Raw genomic sequence first — 22,471 nt, forward strand, 5'->3', positions numbered from 1 at the left:
CTAAACGGACGCTCCGCCACTGGAGAGGGAAAGAGACCGAACGCGAGCCTGGGCGTGGGAGGCGGGCGCCGCGCATGCGCAGAGGTGTGGTCGGGGAAGGTGCGCGGAGGCTGGAGTTGGAGGCGCGGCCCCTGTGAGGTGAGGTGAGGCCCGGCCAACCGGCGGGCGGTGGCGGCGGTAGCTGCTGTCGTTGCTGTGGTGGCCATGGAGGACACTGGTGCTGGTCTGGGGCTGGGGTTGACAAGAGACACCGCAGGGTCCGGCCTCCTCCACTCATCTTAGGCCAGGGTCTCCCACCACAGGCCCGGACTAGTGCCCCAGGCCTCTATTTTGGAACCTTAAGAATCTTGTAAGAGTAATTATTATTTTTCCCACTTTCTCCTTCACCTCCTCTTTCTCTTTCCCCCCCCCAAAAAAAAGATGAAGAAACTGAGTCCTAGGGAACCGTAGTTCCCGGGGTGACACAGTCGATAAGTACCAGAGTATCAAAGTCGTCTCTTTTATGGCAAAGTACATCCCCCAAGCCAGCCTCCTGACTATTTATTTTAAAATCACAGTGTCGTTGGCTCTTGTTGAGGAAGGGGTTGTGTGGAAGTAAACCAGGAGGTATTTATACGTCCGTTTGGGAATTCCCGTATCATTGTGGATCCTTGGAAAAATTACTTAACTTCCCTGGATCTTGAGGTTAATTGATTGTTTTACGTCTTTAAAATTTAACTGGATCAGCCCTGGCCGGAGCGGCTCAGTTGGATGGAGCGTCCTCTGGTGCACAGAAGGGACGCGGGTTTGATTGCCAGTCAGGCCACATACTCGGGATGAGGGTTCGATTTCCGGTCTGGGCACATGTGGATGTTTCTCACATCCATGCTTCTCTCCCTCTCCCTTCCTCTCTCTCTAAAATCAATAATAATTTAAAAAAAAAAACTTTTAAAAAATAAAGTCAATAAAAATATATTCTCAGGTGAGGATTTAAATTTTTTTTAAATGTAACTAGATCAGAAAACTGCTACTTTAACTTCTTGTTCAGTAGCACTTATTCAGAACTGTGGTGAAACTCCCTCCCCCACGGCTGCTTTCCTCCACCTGTTGCTCCTTCCCAATCCCAAACAGTCAAAGAATAGTTACGAATTATTCCTTAGACTGAGCCTAAAAGATTTGAATAATCTCTGACAGAATTCAGTTCCTATAATGTGACAGACACTTGCCACCAGAAGGTTAAGCAGAAGTAGAAAGTCAGTAAGATACAGAAAGAGATTTATTGATTTTTTTTTATTTATTTTTTTACAGAGAGGAAGGGAGAGGGATAGAGAGTTAGAAACATCGATGAGAGAAACATCGACCAGCTGCCTCCTGCACACCCCCTACTGGGGTTGTGCCCGCAACCAAGACATGCCCTTGACCGGAATCGAACCTGGGACCCTTGAGTCTGCAGGCCAACGCTCTATCCACTGAGCCAAACCGGTTTCGGCCAGAAAGAGATTTAAAGTTCCAAAAGTAGGAGTGTGAAATACTATTTGGGCCTAAAAAAGAAGGAAATCTTATCTTTTGCAGCAGCATGGATGGACCTGGAGAGCATTATGCTAATTGAAATAAGTCAGAGAAAAACAAGTACCATGTGATTTCACTTGTATGTAGAATCTAACGAACACAATAAACTAACAAAATAGAAGCAGACTCAGATACAGAGAACAGACTGACAGCTGTCGGGGGGGGGGGGGGAGGGAGACATGGGGGCTGCATGAAAATGGTGAAAGAATTAAGAAAAAAAATCCACCCACAAACACAAAAAAACTCATAGACACAGACAACAGCATGGTGATTACCAAAGGGAAAAGGGGGAGAGAGGAGGTAGAAGAGAGTAGAGGGGGGATAAATGGTGAGGGAAAGAGACTTGACTTGGGGTGGTGAACACAATACAATATATAGATGATATATTATAGAATTGTACACCTGAAACCTATATAATTTTATTAACCAATATCACCCAATAAATTCAGTAAAATAAGTAAATAAAGTAGGGGAGTGATTTGAGTGGTCAGAGCAGGTGACAGTCTTTAAAACATGAAATAGGAAGAAATAAACTAATTCAGTTTCACATTGAAATTGTAGAGAACATTGCATCAGGTTGGTTGGTTTTTTCAGTCTTCCATGACTGACACTTTTTGTAAGTAAGATTTTTGGTGTGTTTTTTGTTTGTTTGTTTGTTTGTTAATTCTCACCCGAGGATATTTTTTTCCATTGATTTTTAGAGAGAGTAGAAGGGAGGAAGGATGAAAAGAGAGAAACATCCATATGACTCACATCAAGTGGTTGCCTCCCACACATGGGGATCAAACCTGTAACCCAGGTACATGCCCTAGACTGGGAATCGAACCCATGACCCTTTGGCTTCGGTGCCCAGGCCTTCACTCTGACCACTGAGCACGCCAGCCAGGCTGTATCAGGGTTCTTTTTAAGATGGAAAAATAATCTGAAGAAAACTTGCTTAACCAAGAAAAACACTGTTACCAATGAGACAGTTTCAGTGAACTACAGATAAAATATGCCAAAAGTTAAACCAGTTTGAGAAAATTTATCAGAACTCAGAGGGAAATATAATAGATAAAAATTATTAGAGGTAAGGACAGAAGATATAGAGAATAGATCCATAAAACTAATAATCAAATATGAGCTCCAGAAGGTGATAACAGAACTGACTGAGGAGAAACAATCAAAGAAATAATTTAAAAATTTACTAAGTTGATGGAAAAATTTGAATTTAAGATTTAAATTTAACCCTCAGATTTAAAGGGCTAATGAAGTACCAGGTTAAAATAAGTGAAAAGACAACCATATTTAGACATATCAAACGAAAGCTTCTGAATTTAAAGAGTTGAAATATGTGTTGACATAGAATAGTTTTCAAGATGTTATATTAGTTTATAAAAAACAACACATGCTAGTTGCAGAACAATACAGGGGTGGGCAAATGTAGGTTTATAGTTGAGAGCACCTGAAATATAGAGTTTATTCTTGTATTGTTATTTATTAACTAGAGGTCTGGTGCATAAATTCGTGCACCAGTGGGGTCCCTCGGCCTGGCCTGCAGGATCAGGCCGAAACCAGCTCTCCGACATCCCCCAAGGGGTCCTGGATTGCAAGAGGGTGCAGGGCAGGCTGAGGGACCCCACCAGTGCATAATCCGGGCCAGGGAGAGAAGCGGGAGGTTGGCCAGCCAGGAAGGGACTGTGGGAGGGCTCAAGGGCATGTCCGGCCCATCTCACTCAGTATCGATTGGCTGGACCCAGCAGAAAGCTAACCTACCAGTTGGAGTGTTTGCCCTCTGGTGGTCAGTGCATGTCATAGCAAGCGGTTGAGTGGCCTTAGCATATCACAACCGGACTTAGCATATTAGGTTTTATTATATAGGATTATTGTATTTTCCATACAAACAACTGTAACTCTACTTTTTCCCACACTTGTATGTAGAGTAAGGTTCTCTCTGAGTGCAGCAAAACCATTTATTGCATATGTAAATATCTATATAAATACATCAAAAAGGTGTGGAAGAATACATACCAAACTTTTGAAGTGGTTATCTTTGTGGAAGAGAGTGGATTTAATGGTAGAGACTGAAGGACCTACATCTTTTTATAATGCTTTAAATTATTACAGTAAGGATTTGGTCACATATTATCTTATATAATAAAAGGCTGATATGCAAATCGACCGAACGGCAGAACGACCGGTCACTATGATGCACACTGACCACCAGGTGCAGACGCTCGGCACAGGAGCTGCCCCCTGGTGGTCAGTGTGCTCCTACAGGGGGAGCGCCGCTCACCCAGAAGCCAGGTTCACAGCTAGCAAGTGCAGCAGCAGTGGCGGGAGCCTCTCCCGCCTCCATGGCAGTGCTAAGGATGTCCGACTGATGTCCCCTGAGGGCTCCTGGACTGCGAGAGGGCACGGGCCAGGCTGAGGGACCCCCACCCCCAAGTGCATGAATTTTGTGCACTGGGCCTCTAGTGTGAGTAATAAAACAACAAAGCAAATTTGGATAGTGGTGGAGAGAGAAATTCAGTTCTAAAAACAAAAATTGTACAGGTCATCATTGCCGAGCACAGAGTAGTAAAATGAGTAATGAATAACCACAAACTTAAAAATTCTAATCACTTGGAATTTTTTAAAAATCACCAATTTTGAATAACTCATGGGTCAAAAAAATAAAACTAATGTCATGGATTCTTTAAAAATTAAGGTTTCTGTAGGTGGAGAAGGTTTTAGGGGCAATAAATGATAATGAACAGAGACTTGACTTGGGGTGGTATACATATACTACCATGTACAGATGATGTGCTGTAGAATTGTGCACCTGAAACCTGTATAATTTTGCTAACAAGTGTCACTCCAGTAAATTCAATAAAACAGAAAAAAGTTAATGAAAATATTGCAACCAAAACCTATGGTATATTATTAAAGCAATACTCATGGAAATTTATAACCTGTGCTTTTATTATTAATTTTTAAAGAATAGAAATTAAAAGGAAAATAGAAGAATAAAGATAAAATCAGAAATTAATAAGGGAAAAAGAACAGTACTTGATAAAAAAAAAATAGAGGATCTCATTCTTTAGAAATAAATTAGACATTAAAATGGACACATTTCTGGAAAAGAAAAGATACCTAAAGAACATCCTCTTGGATGTCTCATAAGTAATTCAAACTTAGCTCATCAAATCACTCATTTTCTCTAAAATACTTGTTTCTTCATCAGTCTTATATGTTAATAAATTATACCACCATCAAAGTGAAAACCCTGGAGTTATCCTTGTCTCCTTCACTCCCCACATTCAAACCAATATCAGGATATGTCCCTTCTATCTCTGTAGTGGACATCTATGGAATTCACCACCTAAACATTCTCCCCTTTTCTCTTGAAAACTCCCTCACTCTCAGAAGTACGTTCTCTTTGTCCTTTTGTTTCTCTTTCCTTTTTTTCTTCTTACTCCCTTCATTTGCTCCTATTTTTCCCACAGGTACAGAAATTTAAGGCAATCATACTATTTGGTTCTTATTACCATCAAGGCCTTTCTTATCTTTTCCCTATTCCAATTACTACTCATGTTCCTATCCTCCCCACTTAAGTCATCGCTCTAATATGTTTGAAATATGTACTTGGATATATCTGTGTCTTTTAATAATATATAGTGTCTTATGTATGTATATGTTTTAAATGTACATAATTGACATTGTGTTATAGAAATCATTCTGTTTCTTTTTCATGTTTCTGTAAATACTTTTGATGCATAATATTGTCTTAATTGCCCTCACACCCTTGGCCACTGGTCCTGGGCCAAGAAGGGTCAATCAGAGTCCCTACCCAGAATTTTTTTAACTGAAACTGAGAAAGAAAATTCCTGTCCAGTGTGGAAGCCATAAAATGTAAAACACAGGAGCTGTCAGCAACCACGCGTCCTGCCATGTGGAACTGGTCTGCGACAAAAAAGAATGAAGCTAACATGCAGAAAGCAGCAGAGGTGAGAAACACAGAGTCCTAGAAAATCTCAAATCCCTGGTTTTAATTGTTCCTGAAGGTCCATATCCCTACCTGTCCCATATTTTAACTCTTCGATTCCATGAGCCAGTAAATCTCATCACCTCCATCTTGTGTCCAGTTCAAATTGGGGTTCTATTACTTGCAGACTAACTATTTATAACTAATTATAATCTTCAAAATGTAACTATTTTTCTGTTTTTTTAAATTGTGGTAAAATACACATAACATAAAATATATCATCATAGCCATTTTTAAATATACAGTCCAGTAGTGTTAAGTACATTCACATTGTTGTACAATCTCCAGAATTATTTTCATTTTGCAAAATTAAAACTATACTCGTTAAACAGCTTCCCTTCCCTTTCCCCCAGCCTCCAGCAACCACCATTCTACTTTCTATGAATTTATCTGCTCTAGGTACCTCACATAGTGTAATAATAAGTATTTGTCTTTTTGTCTGGCTTATTTCACTTAGCATAATATCCCCAAGATTCATAGATCAGATTTTGTTTATTCGTCTATCAGTAGATACTTGGGTTGCTTCTACTTTTGGCTATTGTGAATAATGCTGCTATAAATAATATAATAATAATAATGATGGTGATGATGATGATGATGCTATGAATAGGTATACAGATATGTATTTGAGACTCTCTTTCAGTTCTTTTGGGTATATATCCAGAAGTGTAATTGCTAGATCATATGGTGGTGATTCTATGTTTAATTTTTTGACATACTACCATACTGTTTTCCATAGTAGCTAAACCAGTTTACATTTCCACCAATAGTGTACAAGGGCTCCAGTTTCTCCACATCCCTGCCAACACTTGTGTGTGTGTGTTTAATAATTGTCATTCTAGCCCTAGCTGGTTTGGCTCAGTGAATAGAGCGTCGGCCTGTGGACTGAAGGGTCCCGGGTTCAATTTCTGTCAAGGGCACATGCCCGGGTTGCGGCTGGATCCCCAGTAGTGGGTGTGCAGGAGGCAGCCCAATGGTTCTCTCTCATCATTGATGTTTCTATCTCTCTTTCCCTCCCATTCTGAAATCAATAAAAAAAGTATTAAAAATAATAATATTTGTCATTCTAATATATGTAAGATGGTATCTCCTTGTAGTTTTGATTTGCATTTCCCTAGTGATTAGTAATGTTGAGCATCTTTTCATGTGCTTGTTACAAGTCCATTTGTATATCTTCTTTGGAAACATGTCTGCTCAAATTCTTCACCCATTTTTTTTAATCAGGTTTGGTTTTCCAAAATGTGATTTTTTTTTTAAATAATCAAGTGATTATTTTTTTCTGCCTCCACTTTCACCATCCAAGTCCCTATTGTCTTTCATGTGGGAAACTTTAATACTATTTAACTGAATTCCCTGATTCCACTCTTTTTTTCATTCACCATAATGTAGTGCTTTTCTGAAAATATTAATTCTAGCATGTCACTTACCGGTTCAAAATTTTCCAATGGCATTCTATTGCTCTTAAGTAACATATCCATGAATCATGGTCCCTAATGATCTAGACCCTGCCAACTTCACTCTCATCTCATACACTACTCTTTTCACATACGTTGGCCTCCTTTTAGTTCCTAGAATATGACAACCTCCTCCCCTCCTTAAAGTCTTCACACATGTTATTTCCTCTACTTGAAACACTTTTTTCCCTACTCTGCCCATTCATCTTATGGGTCAACTTAAAATTTCACTTCTCCATAGAGAACCTTACCTGATATAAATAAGGCCCAACATTATAGTATCCTATTATAACACACTTCCCTAATATCACCTATTACTAAATGTAAATAAATATCTATTTTGGGATTACTTATTGCGCATCTCTCACGAGATTGTAAGTTTTATGAGAGCAGAGACAAGTCTATTTTTCTAACACAACATCACCAGACCAAACAGTATCTGACACATAGAAGGTGCTCAATATTTCATAACTGAATGAATAAATGAATACCACAGATATGAAGAATACCTAGATATATTAATATGTACAACTTCATACTAATTTTGTATGACTTTGCAAATAATACGTTACTGAAATTAATTCAGGAGGAGTTGGAAAATCTACATTAAAAGAATAATTATGAAGTCACTGAGAAAGTTACCAGAGGGATATTTGTAAGGTAAAGACAAATTATCTTTATTTGCAGATAGTGTGATTATTTGGAGAATGAACTAGAAAACTATTAGCTCTAACAAGATACTCTAGTCCTAACCGGTTTGGGTCAGTGGATAGAGCGTTGGCCTGTGGTCTGAAGGGTCCCGGGTTCGATTCCTGTCAAGGGCACATGCCCGGGTTGCGAGCTTGATCTCCAATTATAGGGCATGCAGGAGGCAGCCCATCAATGATTCTCATCGTTAATGTTTCTATCTCTCTCCCTCTCCCTTCCTCTCTGAAATCAATAAAATAAAAATAGATATTTTTTAAAAAGATAGTCTAGTAAAGTGTCCTATTACATTTTCATATGCATTATCAGTAAATAATTTAAAATCTAAGGAAATATACCTTATCTCAAAAAATGTATTCTACTTAGGCATAAATTTAATCATATCTGGATAGGACACAAATAAACTATAAAAACTTTACTGAGAAACCTAAAATGAAAACACTTTACTAAATTGAAAGACACAGATGTTTATGGATAGGAAGACTCTCTTCTTAAATGTCATATGCCCCCAATTCATTGTTCATTTGACAGTGGTATTTCTGACAACCTTGATAAAGGATTTCTAAAGTCTCTTTGAAAGAATTATTTGTGAGAAAAGCTAATAAATTTTAGAAAGAGTAATCAGGGAAGAACATAATATAATGAACAACTGGAAAATGAATTGACAGTCTCATAAATGGAACAAAATATGAAGTCCAGAAAAGCTCTAAGCACTAATAGAAATTTAATTTTGATAAAGATAACATTTCAGAAGAAAAAGATGATTCAGTCAGTAAATTGGTGTGTTCAAGACTCATGAAAGAATAAGTGGCCAATAAATATACAGAAAAAATGTTCAATCACTTTAAAAAAAAGCAAATTCAAACTACTAGATATTTCATTAAATGAATAGATAAAATGATATATCAAAGGTGAAGAAAAATGGACATTCCTTAGAAACTACTGTGAGAGTATAAAATGGTATAATCTACAACTCTTTTGGAGATGAATTTGGCAAGGGATATCAAATGTCTTAGAAGTGTACATGCCTTTTGATGCAAATACCAGTTGGTGGAATCTACTCAAAGCATGTATGGAGATACACAAAGATCTTGTAACAAGGCTATTATTTATTACATCATTATTTATTACTAGAGGCCCGGTGCACAAAATTTGTGCACAGGCGCCATCCCTAGGCCTGGCTGGCGATTGAAGTGCGAGCATCTGGCATGGAAGGGTGGGTCCCAGCTGACCTCTGGGCCCTGGGCAGCACCTGGGCCCCCAGGCCCCCGCACACTCCTCTCCACCTGAGTCACAGCACCCAAATCCCCATGTGGAGATGCAGTGAGCACAGCCAGACGCTGCAGGCCAGGGCGCAGCGTGGGCCTCTGGACCACCCAGTGGCGCTGCACGGAAGCCAGGCAGGCAGCCTGCTCTCTCCTGGCTTGCCTTGCAAGACCACTCCTGTGCGAACCCATGAACCCAACCGGCCCCTGCGGCCCGGCTCACCTGGAAGAAGAGGCTGTGCAGGTGTGGGGTGGGCTCCTTGCTGGTGCCTGGCACCTGAGTGCGGGGCTTTTCCAGCGCAAGCCCTGGTGTCCTGGGGAAGGGTAGCTGGGGGAGTGAGAGCGAGCTCAGCGGACACCCTGCATTCTCACTGCACCTCTGTCCCAGGTAGCCAGTGAGAGGTCGCAGCCCCCCACCCCACCCCGCCCGGGTCCTGTGGGAGATTGGTCGCTGCCACCCATCCCCAGTTCCCCGTCCCAGCCCCCAGCCCGGCTCCCTCAGCGCCTCGGAGCCGGGCGGCAGGACAGTCGGGGGGGCAGGGGGGGGGGGGAATCAGGCCCCGCTCACCCCAGTCTTGGCCTGGTGTCGCCCGCTCACCTGCTCCACCATCCTGCCACAGTCCCACTCTCATCAGGGCCCATTGGGGCCAGTAGCACCTCCACTGCTGCCCACTGCCAGTGCTATGTCGCTGACACCCACCACGTTCCGTGCCACCCCCTAGTGGTCAGCACACATCATAGCGAGCGGTCGAACTCCTGGTCGAGGGGACAACATTAGGCTTTTATTATATAGGATAGCCCCCCCACCCAATCTAAATGTTCAACAATAGAGTTATGTAAAACTATGGTATTTTTGTAAAAAGGAGTACTATTAAGCCATTTTAAAAGTTGCATAAATAGACCTATTGATAAAGATTCACATATTATTCATAATATTGTTTGAAAAAAAGCAAGTTACCAAACCTGTTAAAGTTTTGTCTGTATATATATGTGAGCCTAGAGAGATAAGCACCAGGCCTTAGGTAGCATTTGTCTTTGGGGAGGAAGCAGATTAAATCTGTTTTTCTATTGAACATGCATTGCTTTTGTTTGTTAATAAGGAAAAATAAAGAAAACTTTGTTTAAATGCTATAATAAAAGTAGTGAAAATTTGAAGCATAATACAGTTATTGAAAATCATAATTATGAAAACTTTGAAGATACTGAGCCAAATGGAGAAGTAAACAAAATGTTATCTTTGCCCTGATTTTAACTGTCATATAATGTATGTATATTGAAGAAAAGGAAACATAGAAAATTAGCATAATTTATTAAGATAGTAGGATTGTAGGCAATTTTTCTCATTGTTAAATAATTTTTAAAAATAAAAATTTATAGCAGAATTTGAATGTAGCTCACTACAATGATGAAAATGTAGAAACCAGTCAAGAGATGGATGGTATGGGTAAGGGGTGAACTTTAAGCCTTCATAATCATCAATTACTTCCTATAAAGCTTCATCAGAAAAAAAGCACTTATACTTACTAAGAAAGTCAGCTTCAAAACAAATTCCCTTCTATACAAAGATTCTGGAGCCCTGGTAATGGAGACAGTTCCCCATTAACACTACAGGCCCAGGCCTATTTTACTGTAATGCATTTTCTTTTTATTTATTTTTTTTGGTTAATCCTTACCTGAGGATATTTCTTCCATTGCCTTTACAGAGAGAGAGTGGGAAGGAGGGAGGGGGAAGAGAGAGAGGGAGGGGACAGAGAGAGAAAGAGAGAGAGAAACATCAGTGTGAGAGAGACACATTGATTGGTTGGTTGCCTTCCGCACACAAGCCCCTGAACAAGAACAGGAGTGAACCTGCAACCCAGGTCTGTACCCTTGACCTGGAATCCAACCCCCAACCCTTCAGTGTGTAGGCTGGCTCTCTAAACACTTAGCAACACCAGCCAGGGCTTTTTATTTATTTATTTTTAATCCTCACCCAAGGATATGTTTTTTATTGATTTTAGAGAGAAAGGAAGGGAATGAGAGAGAAACAGCAATGTGATGTTGCCTTTCCTGACCAGGGATTGAACCCATAACCTAGGTATGTGCCGACAGGGAATTGAACCTGCACCCTTTTTTGTGTGTGTGTGTGTGTGTGTGTACAGAACATTCCAACCTAACCACACTAGATGGGCTCTTTTTATTTTTTAAATATATATATTTTAGAGCAGCTTAAGGTTCAGAGCAAAATTGATCCAAAGGCAGGTTTCCATAAAACCCCTGCACCCCCATATGCATAGCCTCCCCCATTATCAACATCCCTCACAAGAAAGGTATCCTATATAATAAAAGTGTAATATGCAAATCGGCGGAACAACCGGTCAGTGGGGGGTGGGGCCGGTGAGCAGGTGTTGCCAGGCCAGCCAAGGCACATGCCAGTGGGCAGAGGGAGGGGACAGCGATGGGGTGGGGGTGCGATGGGGGCTGGCACCATCCCCTGATTGCCCACCTGGTCACCTCCCACAGAGGGAGGCCACAGACGGTAGCAGAGGCAGGGCAATTCGGGGCAGGGCCAGCCAGCACCGTGCCCAGATAGGCCTGGTGGGGTTGCCTCCTACAGAGGGAGGCCACCAGTGGTCGTGGCACAATTGGGGGCGGGGCTGGCCACTCGCCGCCCACGCCATCCCGATCGGCCCACCAGTCACCTCCCATAGAGGGAGACCAGACTGCGGCTTAGGCCCGCTCCTCCTGGGGAACGGTCCTAAGGTGTCAGCTGGACATCCCCTGAGGGCTCCCAGACTGCGAGAGGGTGCAGGCCGGTCTGAGGGACACCCCCGCCCCCCCCCCCCGCCCCCGTGCACGAATTTTCGTGCACCAGGCCTCTAGTGTTGGTTACAATTGAACCTACATTAACTCTTTACCACCCAAAGTCCATAGTTTACATTGTAGTTCATTCTTGTATATTCAATGGATCTTTTTTTTGCATTTTGAAAATCTTTTCATTGAACATGTTGACTTTTGCTTTTACCCCTTTTTTATTCCTGGATTTCAGAACAATGTGTGCTCAGTACTGCATCTCCTTTGCTGATGTTGAAAAAGCCCATATCAACATTCGAGATTTTATCCACCTCACACCAGTGCTAACAAGCTCCATTTTGAATCAAGTAACAGGGCGCAATCTTTACTTCAAATGTGAACTCTTCCAGAAAACTGGATCTTTTAAGGTAACAATCCCTTTTGATAGTGTGGCATGTATCTTTTCAATCCCTTTTCACATATTAAATTTATTTGATCCTCCTGACTACTCAGTGAGGTAGGTAGAATTAATATCTTCTTATAGCTGAAGAAAGGGTTGTAGTTTTCCTTTGATCAAGTTCTAGTTACTTAGCATCAGGTGTTGACAAGCCACTTTTTTACTGTCCAAACTAGGATATGAGAATGAAAGAGGAAACTTCTAATGATTAAATGGAGACAATAGACATCACCCTGAACTGCTGCAAGGCAAAATGGGCGAGTGGGATCACTGTATATCCAAGTTTAAGCATTCACTTTGTGTCAACTTGCTATTGATACCTTATTATGAATATAAAAGGTCGAAACCTAGCTCAAGCCTCTTTTTTTTTTTTTTTTTAATCCTCACCCGAGGATATCTTTCCATTGATTTTTAGAGAGAGTGGAAAGGAGAGGGAGAGACAGAGAGCAACATCGTTGTGAGAGACACATTGATTGGTTGCCTCCTGCATGTGCCCTGACCAGGGCTGGGGATCAAGCGTGCAACCGAGGTACATGCCCTCGACTGGCATCAAACCGGGACCCTTCAGTCTGCAGGCCGATGCTCTATCCACTGAGCCAAACCAGCTAGGGCCTCATAAAATCTTTTTCTACAAAGTATGTCAGTGCCTTCCTATGAAAAAAGATAGACTTATGTGTGTTGATTCATTACCATACTTTTCTGACCATTAGTTGAGCTTTAAGATCCTTAAGGTAAAAATCTGAAAGCTGCATTTAGTGCAGTACCTGACAGGTGTCAGTACCTATTAAGTGATAGCTTTAAGATTTCAAGAATCTACCTTTTCTCCCACCATTAACTGAGAGCTTTTATACTAAAACATAAAATATTCTCGCCCTAGCCGGTTGGGCTCAGTGGATGGAGTGTCAACCCATGGACTGAAGGGTCCCAGATTTGATTCTGGTCAAGGACACATGCCCAGGTTGTGGGCTCACTCCATCCCCAGTAGGGGTTGTGCAGGAGGCAGCCTATCAATGATTCTCTCTCATCATTGATGTTTCTATCTCTCTCCTTCTCCCTTCCTGTGAAATAAATACAAATATATATATCTTTAAAAATTCTTTTTCCCTTTGCTTCTGCCAAGGCCTTGCCCTATGTCCAGCTTGAAGGAGAAGGCAGGCTGGTCAACAAATAGGTCAATGAGAAGTGTCTTAAGAGAGATATATACAAAGTGCAATGAAAGAATGAAGTTACTAATTTTGCCTTGGAGATCAAGGAAGTTGAACCAGATGAGATTGATCCAAATTTTATAGGATGAGTACTTTTATCCAGATCAGGGAGTGGGGGGAAAAGAACTACAGGTAGAGATACGGCATGCTCAGAAGTACAGGGGTGTGAGCTAACCTGGTAGGAGGGAAACGAAACAATTTAGGATGACTACAATGATACAGGCAGATTTGTATTTGAAAGGCTGTAACTTATAATTTGTTTTTGTTTTTTACTAAAAAAGGCATTCAGCCCTAGCCGGTTTTGCTGTGATTAGAGAGTCAGCCTGTGGACTGAAGTGTCCTGGGTTCGATTCCGGTCAAAGGCATGTACCTCAGTTGCAGGCTCTTCCCAGCCTGTGCCCCAGTTCGGGGCTCATGCAGGAGGCAATCAATTAATGTTTTTCTCTGACATCAATGTTTCTGTCTTTCCCTCTCTCTTCCACTCTCTCTAAAGATTAATGGGAAAATAGCAAGTGAGGATTAAAAAAAATAAAAAGGGAAGTCAAAGAAAAAAATAACATTTGTCTTTAAAAAATCACTTTCATAATCTAGTGGAAATATTAGATGAGAATGATCCTTGAAGCAGAATCACTTGAGGTTTGATAACACACAAATTGAAAAATGAGGCCTCACTAAGGTACTGGCAAAGAAGACACACGAGATATTGAGGAGGTAGAATAGATAAGATTTAATGATGGACTGGATGTGCAGTATTAGGAAGAGGATATCTAGTAAAGCTCCTTGGTGTGTATGTTTTTTTAGAAACTTTAATCAAATACAAATTCACTCTCTTTTCAAGGTTCGTGGTGCCCTTAATGCAATCAGAGGTTTGATTCTTACCACTTCTGAAAAGCCCAAAGCTGTTGTTACTTACAGCAGTGGAAATCATGGCCAGGCTCTCGCCTATGCTGCCAAATTGGAAGGTACTTATCGATTTCTCCAGGTACTGGGTAGGATTGTTAGAGTAAAAAAGTATCCTTACTTTCAGTGAAGTGGGTGATAGCTGTGGGAATTTCTCTAAGTCCCTATCTGATTACAAGCAACTGAACAGAAATTTCTACCCTAAACTTGCCTGATTTATACTAACTGTGTTTCTCCATCTCAGGAATTCCTGCTTATATTGTGGTACCCCAAACAGCTCCCAACTGTAAAAAACTGGCAATACAAGCCTATGGAGCCTCTATAGTCTACAGTGAACAGAGCGATGAGGTGAGGAAGGGAGCAACGTTCAGTAACATCTTACCAGTTTTCACTGTCAGATGAAATTTCTCTTCCTACATTATTGGGTACTTCTTCTCAGGCTCCTGTCCCCCCCCCTCCCCATTTTTTAAATTTTTATTGATTTTTTACAGAGAGGAAGAGAGAGGGATAGAGAGCCAGAAACATTGATGAGAGAGAAACATCGATCAGCTGCCTCCTGCACACCCCCCACTGGGGATGTGCCGCAACCAAGGTACATGCCCTTGACCGGAATCGAACCTGGGACCCTTCAGTCCGCAGGCCGATGCTCCATCCACTGAGCCAAACCAGTCAGGGCCCTTTTTTTCTTTTTTAAAGATTTTATTTAGAGGAAGGGAAAGGGAGAGAAACATTAATGTGAGCAAAAAATTGGTCAGCTGCCTCCTGCATGCCCCCCCCCCTCCCCCAGGGGTTGAGCCTGACCTGGAATTGAACCAGCAACCTTCTGGTGCACAGGACAGTGTCCAACCGAGCCACACAGGCCAGGGCTCCTGTTTCCTTTTTATATATGCCTAACCTTTTATTTATCTACACTCATATTAGTTTCATAGTTTGAAATATCACCCATCTATATGCCAACTCCAGCCCTGAACTTTGCCCTTAACCCATATTTGTATATCCAACAGCTACTCAGTATTCCTACTTGGATGTCTTAATAGGCATCTCAAACTTGCTGTCTAAAACCAAATGATCTCATTCCCCCCTATATTGCTCTTCTTCCAGTCTTTCTCATCTCAGTAAACGGCAAACTAGTTGCTAAAAACAAATGTTGGAGTCATCTTGATAACTTTTGCACTCCACATCCAAATCTTAGGTCCAACTTTCAAATTCACCTACTTCTAACAGCCTCTACCATTACTACTCTGATTCAAACCAACATCAGTTCTCAGGTAGATTCAGCAGCCGCCTAACTGGTGTCTCTGCTTCCACCCTTGTCCCACTAGTCTGTTTTCAGAGAAACCAGCTATCCACTTAGTAAGTTAGAACTTGTCTCTTGTCAGCTCAAATTCCTCCAGTGTTTTCCCGTCTCATACACAGTGGGAACCAAAGTTCTTCCAATTATCTAAGGCATGGACTGGCCCGTTCCTATCATTCTGACCTCATTGCCCACTGTTATTCTCCCCCAAACACTCCATGCCAACCACACTTAGTAGTTTCTCAGAAAGGCCAAGAGCTTTGCAGCCTTTGCACTTGGGATTACTTTCCCCGGGAATATTCTGGGTTCATATCTATTAAAATATCACTTTATCAGCAGCCCTTTGTAAGTACCCTGTATACATTTTCTCCATAGCATATAGACATACTATAGTTACTTATATTCCACCCCTCCCCAACATACTCCTATATAATAGAAGAGCTAATATGCTAATTAGACCAGATGGTGGAACAACCAGTGGGCAGAGCCCCTTGCACAAATTTCATGCATCAGGCCTCTAGTTAGAACATTACTCCCTGGAGCACGGACTGTTTTGTTCAGTTATATTCCCAGTGCCCAGAGTCTCAAAAAAGTAGATGGCCAATAAAGTGTTAAATGCTTTAATCTAATTTGTTGAAAACACTATTAAATACAAATCAAGTATGCTAAAATAATGTACTCTTTCAGTCCAGAGAAAATGTTACCAAAAGAATTATAGAAGAAACAGAAGGCATCATGGTACATCCCAATCAAGAACCTGCAGTGATGGCTGGGCAAGGGACAATTGCCATGGAAGTACTGAACCAGGTAAAAGCCTAGTCAGTTCTTGCTGAACTACTGGTAAATCTGATGTTTGACTATAGAATCATCTATTTAATATGTACATTTAAAACTGGTGTTTAATAGACCTATTATACTTTATATTCTTTTCACTAAAGGTTCCTTTGGTAGATGCACTGGTGGTACCTGTAGGAGGAGGAGGAATGATTGCTGGAATAGCAATTACAATTAAGGTGAGAAAACAACTTCTGGAAGACTCCCCACTTTAGGCATAGAGGATTTTATTTCACATCATAGTACATTGTGGTACTTGCTCAACATTCCCCCTAAATTGCTGTTCCCATCATTTCTTAGCACATGAGATGAAAGGCCCTTCTCTGCCTCACCACCCTTTCCTTAATTTATGACTTTACAGCACAAAAGCAATTACAGTGAGTGGCACCCTATCACAGTCCTTTCCCTGAATTCCATCTCATCAATCTACTATCCAAGTCAGGGGCTACTGTTTTCTCAAGTGACCAATAGAACCAGATGTGATGTAGGCAACTGAAGGCCAGTATTAGGCATACAGTGTAAAGTGCTTTAAAGTCATATTTTCATTACATCTATCAGAGAAGGCTCTTACTTGGTCAGAAACGTGTTACTTGTACTGCCTATGTTACTGCAGGCATGCAGGCAGTAGCTAGTGATAAGGCGTCTACTATTTCTCTTCCCAGGCTTTGAGACCTACTGTGAAGGTATATGCTGCTGAACCCTTGAATGCAGATGACTGCTACAAGTCCAAACTGAAAGGGGAACTGACCCCCAATCCCTGTCCTCCAGAAACCATAGCAGATGGTGTGAAATCCAGCATTGGCTTAAACACCTGGCCTGTTATAAGGGACCTTGTGGATGATGTCTTCACTGTCACAGAGGATGAAATTAAGGTGAGGCTCCAACAGGAAAGAAAACAAAAGAACGGAGCAACTTTTTAGCAAAAGGTACTTCTCTTGCAGGTAGCAACTCATCTACTGGGGATTTGACTTGGTGACTCATGACATGGGAGGGTGCCCTAGAAAATTGGGACAACCCTCATTTAAGAAGCAGAGTTAGAATGAAAAAAAAAAAAGACTAGCTCTTCATTGGCAAGCATATGTATATATCACTCAGCTTTTAAGTGTAAAGGCCCACCAACTAGGCTTTCCTTCTCCCGTTTCACTAATTCTTACTCCCTCTCTACCAACAGTATGCAACCCAGCTGGTATGGGAGAGGATGAAACTGCTTATTGAACCTACAGCTGCTGTTGGAGTGGCTGCTGTTCTGTCTCAGCATTTTCAAACAATTTCCCCAGAAGTAAAGAACATTTGTATCGTGCTCAGTGGTGGAAATGTAGATTTAACTTCCATAACTTGGATGAAGCAGGCTGAAAGGCCAGCTCCTTATCAATCCGTTTCTTTTTAATTTATGCATAAGGAAGAAATGTGATTCAGTGTCTCTAGACACTTGGAAATTTTGTTTCCTAGTCAATGTTAACTTCCCACATCTTACCTACTTAAACAGCTTTCAACATCCTAATGGAGGGTAGATATATTAATAAGATTTAAGGGTGTTTGTTTTTTTTTATAAAGTAGCAATAGAAAAAACATCCATACTTAACTGAGACACCTTGTCAAGGCCAAGAAAAATCTTTTGCAAAAAGGAACAGCAGGCTTGTAGGCTAAAACAGATAACATAAACTTTGCCCAATCACAACCTGCAGGTTCCCATCCCTAGGGTGCTAACTAGTAGCAAGGAGAAAGAATCCCATTGTATCCATTACTTCATGTCCATTTCTGGCACTGTTGAAATCTCACTTTTCACCCAAGGTACTGGTTCTGGTACATAGGGATCATAAGTCCATTTGGGGAAAACTCGTTTATAGAGGTTCATCAGTACTGTGTCCTGAGATTTTAGCTTCCCATCAAAACTGCATTTCATATGGCCATGAGTACCTAGAAAGAAAACACAGCAAGGTGGTGAAATTAAAATAAAAATTTAGCACTGGTTTCTACCCTTATAGCCACTTAGTAGCACTGGAGATATCTAGCTAAGGTTCCAAACATCACATTCTCTTACCTAAAGGCTCCTTGATATGTCCCCTGCGGCCCCACTTTGTTCTCAGTTCCACCGGTTTAAACCACAGCACATCCTCTTAGAATGAAACACACAGAAGACCAAGATATATTTACCTGCAAAATGTACACCCAACCTTCACCCCATAAAGGCAATCAGATTCCACCCTTCACACTTACCTCTGCTGAAAAACATGTAACGTACTACTGCCATCTTAGTAAAAATTTTGAAAGGATGACCACTTAGAACAACTCTCTTGATGACCATCCTGTCTGGATCCACTGACAAGAGATGGCCTGTAGCAATGAGGCTGTGCATTCCTAAGGGGCAAAAGCAGAGCAGCAAGAGTCTTTAGGTCAAAGCATTTATTGCTCCAGTCCATTTAAAGACCTATGCAAGATATTCTTAGAGAAACCTTAAAATAGGGATGTACTATGCTGTCTTCCTAGATCCATGGCAAAGATCGCTAAGTGATATTCCTGCTGAGCCTGTCCCCAGAACCTATCCTAAATATAGCACTTTGAGCAGCTTCTACCAATTAGCTCCAGTTTGCAAGCAAGATCACACTCCATTGCCCGGCTGGTGTGGCTCAGTGGTTGAACATCAATCCATGAACCAAGAGGTCACTGGTTTGATTGCCATTCAGGGCACATGCTGGGGTTGCAGGCTTGATCCTCAGCCTCAGTATGGGGCGTGCAAGAGGCAGCCGATCAATGATGTTTCTCTCTCATCAACGTGTCTATCACTCACCCTTCCTCTCTCTCTCAAAAAAAAAAAAAAAAAAAAAATCACTAAAAATGTATTTTTTTAAAAAAGAAGAAAGGATCAAACCCCATTTGTCACCCCTGCCTTAGACCCACTGTAAGGCTGAGACTGGGATATTCTGAAAACTATCATCCCCTTCTCTATACCATTTGGCTCCCAAATCTAAATACAGAAAACCATGTTGAGTCTATTAGAGACCTGTAGGTCTGTTTACCTCTGTGAACTCAACTTACCATTGCTGTTCTGTTTGAAAAGCAGCACAGATGCAGGAGGAAAAGTGATTGGGGCATATACTGTCACCACCAGGGCCATGTCAGCAGTCAAGAATCTCTGAAATTTATGTTTATCCGCTGCCATAATAAAGGTTAAAAAATAAAAACAAAAAGCATTTTGAGGAAACAGGTAATCCAGAGAGGCCTGTGAAAAGCTGTATCACTGGAACTCTTACACCCAAGGCAACTTGTGTTTCTTTACCCCACTAGTTCTCAAAATATTTTCCTGCCCCAATACACCTCAAAGGTTCAACCCGACCCCATCACAGTGATTTTTCAGAGGCAGAATTTGAGCCTGGACTACATTTGGGGTTTGAAAAAGTTCTCCAGTGATTCTAATACATATCACCCCTAACTACCTCATTCGGGAATCAGTACTTTATAGAGAATATGTCCACTAAATCAACAGCTCTTAGTCTTGAGAATTGGCAAACGTTTTCTATAAAGGGCCAGATAGTAAATATTTGAGGCTTCATGACCATACAGTCTCTGTTCTAATTACTCAACTGTCACTGTAGTACAAAAATAGCCAAGACAATATATTTTTTAAAAAAGCAAAACTGTATTCCAACAAAACTTTATAAACAGTAGGACTTGGCCCAAGGGCTGTGTTTTACTGACCTCTGATCTTGGGGACTATCTGGAACTTCTGTTTTTACCTTCAATGAAACCCTCCTCCTTTTTAAATACTGAAGTATAGGGAAGTAAAATATTTTAAAGGAAAGAAAAGTTAATCACTAATTTAGACAGTATTGGTGATGAGAACAGAAATTATCCAGAGCTCCCATTAATACTGCCTTCATCATCTTCCTCTGGCCATTGCCGAGCTGAGTATGTGTAAGTCACATTCAAAAGCCCCAAAGTTAGTACAAAACTTCCCACTCCTAATTTGTAGCACAATAATTTTTGACACACAAGTGTCACCACTCTCCAAACTTTCATCTAGTCTCAACATCTCAGAAGCCACACATCTCTTGCTTAATCCATCTGGGGATGACCCACTAGCCTTCACCAATACTGCCAATGGCATATCAGATGCCAAGGGTTCCACACTTTGATACACCATTTTTATATCTACCCTGGAACAAATACTCATGGCAGAGAAACCTCAGCACTACACAGAGGTAGCATCACTGGGATGCTTCAGACAGGTTCAGACATTTTGAATAAACACATCATTGGCTTCTAAACCAGAGTACTGAAAATGCCTCTAACCCAGAGACCTAGAATTTGAAACTGTGTGCTCTGTACCACCTCACCTAAAGTTACAGTCTCCCAAGAGACAATAGGATAGACAAGAACCCAGAGGTTCCCCACTGCTTACCTGCAGTGTGCTGAGAAAATAAAGGTGAGGCTCGAAAGCGCCTGAACCCACAGTGGAAAATCAGCTCCTCTTTAGCTTTCACAGGTTCAGTGTTGCCAGGATGCCGGCTTACCACCATATTCAGTACTGACATCTAGTGACCAAGTAAGAAAAACAGAACTTCATATCTAGAACAGCTTAACCTGAAAGAAGGCAAACCAAACTAACAGGTTCAGATTCACTCTAAGAACTGACTGCTAATTTATGGTGTGGTACAGATGTGACACAGATTCACCTTTTACCTTCACACCAACTGGCATTTAAACCAAACATAGGCTGATTTTCAGAGCTTTCAAGTACCCATCTATACTAGTTGACATTCCAGTGTCTAACATGCAAGAGCTCAACATCTGCCACGTGCTCAGTGACTTTAGCCACTCACTCACCACACACCTCAAAATCACACTCATGCAAGCCCCCTTTCTTCCTCAACACTTACTTACACTGACCAAAGGCCAGAGCTCTCACATACATTCCAACCTCATGACTACTGCCTCCAAGAGAAAAAATCTACACCTTGGCATAAACCCTCTTTATTTTTAAGGCTGCCAACCCTTGGTTAAAATCTGATCTAACAAATATACTTATCTCAGAGAAGTCTCAGAACCACACAGGTTGCATCATTACGATGCTTCAGACAGGTTCAGACATGTTGGGTTAAACCATCATTGACTTCTCTATCACCTCGGGCTAATCCTAAAGGCATATTTTTTCGCATCCCAATGAGCAAAATGTCAGCCATAAATAAAATGTTAGCCTGTCAGATAAAACTGGTCAGAAAGTTTCATAACTCCCATTTCCCATAAGACACTAACTTTCTGTTCATGAGGCAGTAAAGAAAACGCAGCCAACGGTGCTCCGCGCTTGAAGTACTCAACCACAGAGACAGGTACTTCAGAGACATGAAGTGTGACGTACCAGCCAACCTGCCAGATAAAGCAGAAAACAGCCACACAATTAGCCTTAAGGCCTCAATAATGATGAAACATTTCTCCAAATATGTTAAAAAGTCTCATAAGGCCAACCCCTGCCCTTCAAAATTGCCTTTCACAGATGCCACAACTATCCAGATTACACTTTTCCAGTTAACATATCGGATACCTCCCTTCTCCCAATATCACTCTTGTCAGTGACTCAGTGGCTCCTCTAATTCAGCTATGGGCAGCACAAAACTAAATAAGGTACTCTTGCCAAGAGGAGTAAAGGAGGGGGCCCCTTGGCAAACAAAAGCAAATTGTAGGGGTGAATAAAGGAAGGCGGATACCTCAGCTCCTTCAACGTCTTTTTCCTTGATTTCTTTAAAGATGCGTTTCCTGGTATTGGTAAAGTTCTGAAACTGAAAGATCCGAGCATAATCTTGAGGAAGGTTTTCCTTAGGATCCCATGGAGATGTCCGGAAGCTCTTGAGGCCTCTGTATTTCTGAAATCTAGAATATAGGAGATTTTAAATAAATAGTCTAATTTATATGGTGCTCCCCTTTCACTTAAGTCAATAATATGGCTAAGGCTCTAACTTAAAGAACTCATCACTATTTCTTCAAGACAACCTAATAGCCTAAATCAAGACCACACTCCAAAACAGTTAACAAATAT

At 41.3% G+C, this 22,471-nt stretch overlaps 2 protein-coding genes across 14 annotated transcripts in view; one reads left to right on the plus strand and one right to left on the minus strand.

Annotated features, from left to right (window-relative positions):
* SRR (serine racemase) overlaps positions 1-22,471 on the plus strand; it is a gene marked incomplete at its 3' end in the record, with an annotated part of 24,745 nt that continues 2,274 nt past the window's right edge. The window contains exons 1-10 of one of the 13 annotated variants that reach the window (XM_079799261.1): positions 119-138; positions 5,405-5,516; positions 7,595-7,668; positions 12,007-12,178; positions 14,251-14,374; positions 14,557-14,660; positions 16,294-16,413; positions 16,545-16,619; positions 17,103-17,312; positions 17,612-17,827. In XM_079799261.1, the coding sequence (XP_079655387.1) occupies positions 12,011-12,178; positions 14,251-14,374; positions 14,557-14,660; positions 16,294-16,413; positions 16,545-16,619; positions 17,103-17,312; positions 17,612-17,827 (1,017 nt within the window). In that variant the 5' untranslated portion in view covers positions 119-138; positions 5,405-5,516; positions 7,595-7,668; positions 12,007-12,010. The other 12 variants (XM_079799266.1, XM_079799269.1, XM_079799265.1 and 9 more) reach the window with 12 other exon arrangements.
* The window catches only part of TSR1 (TSR1 ribosome maturation factor), a gene marked incomplete at its 3' end in the record, with an annotated part of 9,901 nt that continues 5,611 nt past the window's right edge, over positions 18,182-22,471 (minus strand). The window contains exons 9-15 of the mRNA XM_079799255.1: positions 22,143-22,305; positions 21,694-21,804; positions 20,840-20,972; positions 19,477-19,593; positions 18,658-18,798; positions 18,482-18,556; positions 18,182-18,357 (exon numbers count right to left, since the gene is read on the minus strand). Coding sequence (XP_079655381.1) covers positions 18,182-18,357; positions 18,482-18,556; positions 18,658-18,798; positions 19,477-19,593; positions 20,840-20,972; positions 21,694-21,804; positions 22,143-22,305 — 916 coding nt within the window. The remainder of the gene's footprint in view (positions 18,358-18,481; positions 18,557-18,657; positions 18,799-19,476; positions 19,594-20,839; positions 20,973-21,693; positions 21,805-22,142; positions 22,306-22,471) is intronic.

Source organism: Cnephaeus nilssonii (genome assembly GCF_951640355.1).
Source record: "Cnephaeus nilssonii genome assembly, chromosome: 19".
NCBI lineage: Eukaryota > Metazoa > Chordata > Mammalia > Chiroptera > Vespertilionidae > Cnephaeus > Cnephaeus nilssonii.